Here is an 8,903-nt window from a genome sequence, read left to right as displayed (position 1 = left end):
AGTCAAAAGAACACTAATGAATTTCATTTTTCATGTGAGATTTTTCACGTCTGACAGCTTTTTCATGCTATATTCGACTACATTCAACTACCAGCGCCTACTGTTCTACTTGTTACTTGTCAAATGACTTGCACGAAAAAATATAAATGAAAGGAATAACATAAAAAAACTTAAAAAAATAAAGGGGACAACGGGGGGAAATTGCAAAAACAGCTGATTATGTGACTAAGAGTGAACCTCTACTTTCTTTTTTTTCTTTTCTTTTTTGTCACCTTAATTCCTTTCATGGATAGGGTGGGAGAGGGATTAGACTCCAGCCACTTCACCGGTAGCTCCGGTAGGCAGGGCTGTACATACAGCTTTCAGCATACTTCACCAGATCCTTAGGCTGAGGGAGGCGAGTAGCCAAACCTATACAAAAGGCAATCGCAGGACAGTAAATATATATATATATATATATATATATATATATATATATATATATATATCAGATGTGAAGACTTCATATCACATCATCGATGAACTGAAGTATAAAGGACTCACCAAGTTCATAAGCTTTAGTGGCCACGTTGGCAGCGATTTGTGCTGAAATATTTCTGATGTTTGCAAACGGTGGGTATATGAGTCCCTTGTCAAAGTTCTCCTGGGTCACCTGCGCAGCCAAAGCTTCCGCTGGACCAAGGAAATAAGCACAAACATAGAACTAGTTAAAAACCTAGGAACAAAACCTCCATAACCCTATCCTAAATATCAAAACCTTCAAGAGAGCCAAAGGCAGAATTATAAGATCAAGCCAGGGGGAACAAAGAAAAACCTACGCTATTTTAGGTCCTTCTATGTTGCAGGTCCTATTTTTAGATGTATCCCATATTCCAACTCAGAATTCATTCACGTAGTATCATTGATTCAGATGTTTTCAAGTAAGAACAATACCTATTTATTCTAAATGATGATAGGAGACTTTACATAATTTAAATACATAAAGTTCCCAACAACTTCACTATCTTGGTAATTTAAGGCGAAATCTTAAGTACTTGTATTTTTTGTTCACTTACATGCTGCCAGAAGCATATCATCATGAACACGGATTGTACCAGACATTATCAAACCCAGACCAAATCCGGGGAAAATGTATGCATTGTTTGCCTAAACAAAAAGGAATAAGTGAACCAAAATCAATATCCAATGTATCAAATGTCTCAACATAGAAAATCATTTAAGTTCTCAAGATCTCCTACCTGACCAGGCACATAAACTTTCCCCTCATATTCAACAGGGGCAAATGGGCTTCCACTAGCAAAAATGGCACGACCCTGCAAGTAAAAAAGAGAGAATCATTAGTCCTAAAATCCAGCAGTAAGCAAAAATCATATGGAAGGACTTTCCTATGGGGAAAAGCATTTTGATATGTTAATTCCTGGTGCGTAAATAACACACATGAGCTTTCCATTACCTCACTCCATGTATAAGCTTCTTCAGCAGTACATTCAGACTGTGAAGTTGGGTTGGAGAGAGCAAGAATTATAGGTCTCTGCATGCATCATGCAAAATATGGTTATCTTGGAGTTCAAAACTTCAACACCAAAGTAGATGGACAGACAGATACACACCTCATTGAAGGAGGCCATAGCCTCAACCACTTCTTTTGTAAATGTTCTTCCTACTCCTGATGTTCCAATCAACACTGTTGGCTTAATGTCCTGATGGAAATCAGACAAGTAAAGAGAATAAGAAGATAATTTTTTATTTTGCATCACAAGTATAGTGGGAAGAGAGAGAGAGAGAGAGAGAGAGAGAGAGAGAGAGAGAATCCATACATTGACAGCATCCAGAAGTGTCTTTATAGGTTCATGTTCATGAGCCCAGGGCTTCTTGAAATGTTGGAGTGATTCCTTACGGGAACTAACAATCAACCCCTGCAAAGGAATTACATGTGCAGATTTATAACTGATGAAAATGAAAAGATGAGAAGCTATCATTCTCCTTCAATTGGCCAGAATCATAACAGAGTTTTACTACCTTTGAATCCACAAGCCAAATCTTCTTGCGAGTTTCTTCCACTGGCATGTTTGTCTGAACAAAAAGCAAGACAATTTATAACTGTTCAGGTGCATTTCCCATTCGATGCTTTTATAATTATATCCAAGTTAAAAAAAAAAAGATTACATGCAAAAGAAATGATTTTCAGACCTGTTTGGACATCTCAAGGGCTATGAGTTCTGCAATTCCAGTGCCAGCCTGTTATCAGCAACGAAGTGAGACATAACAACAACGTAGCAGAAAAAGAAATTTTGAAAATGGATGGTGGTGTTGATGATGCAGTCATGATCAGGAAGCAGTTAAGCACATGATAAGAATCCTAAAAAATACATATGCTGGTATAAATTGTGGCAAGCAATTTATTATTTTCACTTTATCAGCTTACATATTCACAAACTTCCATAAATCCACATTTTGATTTAGGATTCTCCCTTCCCATAATAAATAGCAAATTAAGCATTATCAATATAAGTATCTACTCACCTCTCCAGCACCAAGAAATAAAAATCTGTGGTCAGCTAAAGTTCCTCCAACTAAATTAAGTGCTGCAACAAGCCCTGCAAGGACAACAGATGCTGTGCCCTGGAATAGAGCAATTTATTTAAGTATTAGAGCTATAATTGCTACAAATATTACAGACATAAAAATAAAACTGACCTGAATATCATCATTGAAAACAAGATGAGTAGTACCATATTTTGCAAGCAGATCAAATGCATTGTGGTTTGCGAAGTCTTCAAACTGCAGAGTTTGACACATTTAAATTAAAAAAAAAAGTTCACGTAAGGTTACCCATTGTTGAAATTGATGAGATTTTACTTTAATTTATGGGATATGCTTATGAGAAAATTATGTGATTGATTAGCTTAATTAGTCTTTATATTAAAGAGTGATTTAAGGAATGTCATATATCTTGTGTCTTCCATTATAAATATGGACTCTTATGTATTATGTCAAGCACAAATAAATGAAAATATAATCCTTTGAGGTTCATTCCAATTCTCTCCCTTTTCTTATTTCTTTCTAAAAAATCAACATGGTATCAGAGCCTGCAGAATTCTAGGGTTTCTGCTTTCTTCTTGTCCTCCTTCTTCACAAAGCAATAGATTTTAGTCCCAAAAACTATTTTCTTTCTTCAGGGTTTAAGTCCCAAAGCTATGGGCTTTAGTCCCAAACTATTCATCTTCCTCTTCTTCTCTTCATGATTTGAGAGTCTAGGGTTGAAGTCCCTATTCTTTTCTTCTCCTTCATCAAAGCTTAGGGTTTGAGTCTTGGCTATTTTTCTCCAATATTCTCATTCTTCTTCATGTTAGCCTAGAGTTTGAGTCCCAAAGCTATTTTTCTCCCAAATTCTCATTCTTGATGATGCATCCCTAACTTCAGCAAAAATCTCATCAAGGGGGAGTGTTGAAATTGATGAGATTTTACTTTAATTTATGGGATATGCTTATAAGAAAATCATGTGATTAATTAGCTTAATTAGTCCTTATATTAAGGAGTGACTTAAGGAATGCCATATATGTTGTATCTTCCATTATAAATATGGACTCTTATGCATTATGCCAAGTACAAGTAAATGAAAATGTAATCCTTGAAGATTCATTTCAATTCTCTCCCTTTCTCTTCCTTTTCTTCTTTCTTTCTAAAAGATCAACACCCATAAAAGGGAGACATGTAAAACCAATCTAACAGATGGATGAAATAGTGCAGAATCAACAAAAGGATCATCAGTATCTTTGTCTGCAGGTAACTACCTGAATGAGGACTCTCTCACCATAATTCTGCTTTACTGCACTCATGAATTCATGTAGCAGTTCAGAATATTCCTGAAATGAAGAGCAGAAATAGACTTTAGCGTAACGAAAATCAGGCAACACCTATAAAAAATCTCATGAGCACAATAGACACCCAAGTTAGGTGAACACGTCATGTACCTGTCCAGTAGCTCTTCTTTGTCTTAGCCCTATGTAGAATTCATCGTTTAGCAGCTTCTCATTGTTGGTTCCCACGTCAATTGTTACAGGCAGGCACTACAATAATTGACATAATTGATATTGTTTTTGATAATGATAAGGGAAATGATGACCAAATTCAAAACTTGTCAAGATTTGCCACATCCCCTAAAATATTGACATAGATATTGCAGATAATATAGGCATTGGCGCATTGCCATCATCAAACAAACAAAGAAAACACAGTAAAGCACTGAAACATCATCCTCCAATCGTAGAAAACTATGGCATCACTCTGGAAACCACTAATTTCTGCCAGAAATGGCTTAGATTAAGAAGCTAGACTCAAACATTCACAGGCTTCAGTAGAATTCTAAATGAGGTAAAATATAACAGCAAAATTGAGTTATAAGAATTTTGGCTCAGGTATGACCCACAAAAAAATAAAAATAAGGAGAAAATAAAAAAGTGTTGTTATGCCAATACTTACAGCTGAAGGACGGACTCCACCAAGTGCTGTGTATAAAGAGAGTTTCCCAACGGGTATCCCCATACCCTGAGAAAATAAAAAATTCTCATCAATAACATTTCTGTGTGCGTGCGTGCATGCATGTGTGTGTGTGTGTGAGAGAGAGAGAGAGAGAGAGAGAGAGAGATGAAGGGATGAAAGATAGTCCTCACCTGACATCCAAGGTCCCCTAACCCCAATATGCGTTCACCGTCAGTAACAACAATGACTTGAATATTCTTCTCAGGCCAGTTCCTTAATACTTCAAGAATTCTACCCCTGTAAAAGAAAATTTGTTGGCTTGACCACGGATGGAAAGAAATCATTGAAACAGAGATTTTGTTACCACAAACATGAAGAATACAAAATTTATTGCGCGGTATTTACTTTTCTTTCAAACTGATGTAAAGACCCTGAGGACGACCAAAGATCCTTCCATATTTCTGGCATGCCTCACCAACAGTAGGAGTGTAAACTATAGGGAGCATCTCCTCAACATTGTCAATGAGAAGCTTGTAGAACAGTTTTTCATTTCTCTCCTGAGATAAGGTAGAATATTTATTTCATATTTTCATAAAATAAATCTGGAAAATCCAGTGGTACCAGATAAAAGAAAAATTTTAAAATACAACTTTTGTATGTACAACAGTTGTATCATGGCTATTGATTATGGTGAGTCTCAAGTTGGTTTCATCATAATCAACTATCAAAGCACATTACAAATAAATTCTCACAGATAAAATAGAAATTCTAGAAAAGGGCACTACATATTCCTAGTGCTCATAAATACCCAATAAATCAATTGGCATACAAAATATGAGTAGGTTACAATTCTGTACGTTGAAGCATGCATAGTACAGGTAAATAAATAATTTACAGCACAAAATCAGAGAAACTTTGTGGCTACCTGAAGATCCATCATGGCCATGTACTTTTGCAATGGAAGTTGATACTGGCGAATAATGTGCATCAGTTTCTTCACCTGGCCAGCACAGGCGCCAAAAGTTTCATCAGCATTTAACTCAAAAAAAAAAAAAAAAAAAAACCTATGTAAGAGTTAAAATAAATGAAGGGGCAACGAGTAATGAAAAACAACCTGGAGCTCCTGAGAAACCACTGCAGGGGGGAGAAGGCCGCGCAAGTAGTGGGCATCTCTCTCTTTATCATTGAAGGCAAGTCCTTTGTTGTGGTGAGGATCTCGCAACAAAGAATACCCACTGCAACATAAGAAAGGAGCCAATAAATAAGAAAGGTAGAAGAACATAACCAGTTCAGATTAGATTAGCTTATGGCATTCAAAGTACTAAGATAAATAGCAAAAGTACAAAAAAAATGGATGCTCCAAATGAAACCTTGGAAAGCAAAATTGCTAAAAAATTTCAATGCTAATCCCTTTTTCTCCAAAAATTCCAGTGCCCAATGTTTAATTATTTAAAAAGAGTCACAAAGGCTAAAAAAGAGGGTCAAAAATAAGATTGCATAGAAGAAAGGACCTAATTAATGAGAAAATAAAAAGAGCAATTGGGGGGGAAAAAACCTTGCTTTTCATAACATATAAATTCTTTTGCTTTCCAAATAGTAATATTTGGAAACTAAACTTAAAGAGAGAAAATGCAACTAAGCCAAATGAAGCCGTAAAATAAATTATGAAATCGTGATTCTATGTAGGATTAGCAAATTAATAAGAAAGTGACATATAAACAAATGAAGTTATTCAAATTAAAAAAAAAAAAATTGTCATCATTAAAGATGGATTGTTTAATTCGTAGATAAAATGTGTACTTTTTGCCTACACCATGTTGTATACACCCGCTCAATTAAAAATTGACAGTTCTACTACAAAACGAGATAGATCTTGCTACAAAACATGATTTCCTGATTGTACACAAGAATTCCAAGGTCCAAAATGTTAATCTTATTACGCCTACAACAGCCACATGTCAAAATAATATTGGATTTTCATCCCGTATAAGGATTCCTACATGAAAGAATCACAGTTTCATTATAAAATAGACATGAGAAATTGATAATTTCCTTAACACAGAAACGTCCAAAGATCCCATCTAAAGTTACATATGCAACTTACATCAACAACAATACATAACAAGCCAAAGACATCTATATTATCATCGAAGATCCAAAAATCTAAACAAAATCCAATAAAAAAAAAAGGCGAACACTACAAAATCCACATTACTGGCAAAAATAATTGATAACACTTACGTAGCAACAGAGAGGGTCCAAGGCGTGACAAACTGGTCCTCGGTGGCTGTATCCTCACCGTAAACATCGCGGACGCCACCAGCAACGGTGGACTTGGGGTCCAAGTCAAGCACAGAGGCTTCGTCTCTCATTTCCTGAAGCGTGCTCTCCATCAAGACACTGCCGTTTCGTTCCCTATTTGGATTCAGCGCAAGTATTTTTAATGAAGTTGGAGCTGTAGGCACTAGTCCTCTCTGCTTCCCCGAGAAGGGGCTGCACGAGCCTGAGATGCCCGTGTTACTCTGTTCAACATTATGATGATGATGATGATGATAATTGATAAAGATAAAAATCAAAATCAAAATAAAAAGAAAAAATTGCCTTCATTTATTTATTTATCATCGAGAATTTTATTAACATCGAGAGTTCTATTTCAGAAGGAAACATTTTGTGCTCCAATTTGATCGATGTGAAGTTAAAATATAGGATACCCAGAAATTAAAATGGTAACAATATGTTTTAAAGATTTGTAAATCAAATAATTTAGTAAAAATCTTATAAAAATAACGAAATTTTGGTGGCTTTGAATTTATAACAAATAAAATCTACGTGAGTGAAGAAGGATAATAACAAAATAGATAAGCAGACAACGCCCAGATATGGATAATCTACTGGGTCAATAAATTTTATTTTCAGAAATTAAAAGTAAATAAATTTTCAATTTTTTTAGAACCCAGATATGGAAAAATAATCTGTACAGACAAATATACTGAACAATTTTGATAGTTTACATGTAAACACGGATTAAAGGGAACATACCCAGAAATGCAAATCAGATAAGCACAAATTAAAGAAAAATCTACAAGTTGCTGACTGAAGATGTGAAATGCAAAGCTAGACTGTGATTTACTAGACTATTAAAATAACTCGTGCGAAGTGTGTGAGGTTGAAATTGTGAATAGAGAAATGGGTGGGGTTTATATTACCAGGAAATTGCTTTTCAAGGAGAACATGGCGGAAGAAATGCGGGGAAAGACACAGTCTTCGCTTTCTATAAACACTCTTTCCTCAGAGAAAATAAGCAGAGAAAAATAGACAAAGAGAGAGAGTTGAGAGAGTCTATAGGAGGAAATATGTAAGCTTCTTGGTAGTTCTGGTTTCTCCCTCTCTCGCTCCCTCTATCTCTCTAATTAACAGAGGAGAGATAGAGAGAGGGCCGAGGGGGATCGAGAAATGGCAACGATGGAGGCTAAAACGTGTCTTAACTCACTTCCTCTCCGTACCAACTTTTCCTTTTTTTTTTCTTTTTTTTTTTCAAAATTTTTGTTTTCTCTCTTATGAAATGACATGTGTGCAACTGATCTTGTCCAAATATTACCGATGTGTCCTAAAGCTTAATGTGGGACCCTGTCTGTCTTGTGTGGGGCATTACTGGGAGGCTTGGATCTGTGGCTGTGAAGGTGCACGGCATTGAGTGCTAATGACACACTTAAATTTTTATATAAAAGAAATTAATTTAAATTATTAAATTAAAATTTATTGTTACTTATAGTTGAGTAATATTAAAATTTTAATTAATGGTACAATTAAGGAGAAATTTGATAGTGTGAGATGGGAGATCACAATGCAAGGTGTTTGAGAGATGAGTGATATGGTAAGTGGAAAGATGGGTGTGCTTTGAGATTAGCTTGGAAGGTTTGTCATTTACCCTCACACTAACATAAGATTCTTCATCCAAAGGTTTTCATGGCTGTTATGCAAATGTCATGAATGGGACCTTCTCTCTAGGGTTTGAGAAGGACAAGAAATCTGCCCTAGATTGTTGGGACTCATTCAACTACAGTTCTACACTGCCACCAATAGTGACAAAACTCTTTAATCATTTTTAATAGTAATTTTTTTTTATAATTTATGTGCTATATTATAATAAATATTGCCTATACCCAAATCAAGGGCAAATGGGCAATGGATACAGAAATTAACAATGAAATGTGGGCGAAGCTTAAGCAACCACGTCTTGAGAACTCCTCCCCTCCACTTTGTCAACGAAAATATATTGCACCCAGTCGCCCAACACATCTACATCCAGCCAACTGTGGCAAACAATAAAATGACAAAGTAAAAGGGAAGTGTTAGTTTTCAATGTTTATTATTTAATTGTGAGATGGGTGTGTGCCTAGCAATCATCGAAGGCCTCTTGA

At 35.6% G+C, this 8,903-nt stretch overlaps 1 protein-coding gene across 1 annotated transcript; it reads right to left on the bottom strand.

Moving 5' to 3' along the window:
* Positions 1-5: 5 nt before the first annotated feature.
* Positions 6-7,946, bottom strand: LOC110655686 (NADP-dependent malic enzyme). Its single transcript, XM_021812121.2, has 20 exons — positions 7,689-7,946; positions 6,724-7,004; positions 5,597-5,717; positions 5,408-5,482; positions 4,888-5,039; positions 4,674-4,779; positions 4,483-4,548; positions 3,975-4,070; positions 3,795-3,866; positions 2,698-2,781; positions 2,524-2,622; positions 2,191-2,238; positions 2,020-2,073; positions 1,818-1,916; positions 1,611-1,700; positions 1,454-1,531; positions 1,239-1,313; positions 1,056-1,146; positions 544-672; positions 6-411 (listed from the first exon to the last, which is right to left on the bottom strand). The coding sequence occupies exons 1-20, from the start codon at positions 7,713-7,715 to the stop codon at positions 323-325; spliced, it is 1,932 nt and encodes a 643-aa protein (XP_021667813.2). The 5' UTR covers positions 7,716-7,946; the 3' UTR covers positions 6-322.
* Between the last annotated feature and the right edge of the window lie 957 nt (positions 7,947-8,903).

This window comes from Hevea brasiliensis, chromosome 6, assembly GCF_030052815.1.
Source record: "Hevea brasiliensis isolate MT/VB/25A 57/8 chromosome 6, ASM3005281v1, whole genome shotgun sequence".
NCBI classification, from domain to species: domain Eukaryota; kingdom Viridiplantae; phylum Streptophyta; class Magnoliopsida; order Malpighiales; family Euphorbiaceae; genus Hevea; species Hevea brasiliensis.
The sequence above is the reverse complement of the archived record's forward strand: the minus strand, read 5'-3'. Positions and strand labels throughout refer to the sequence as shown.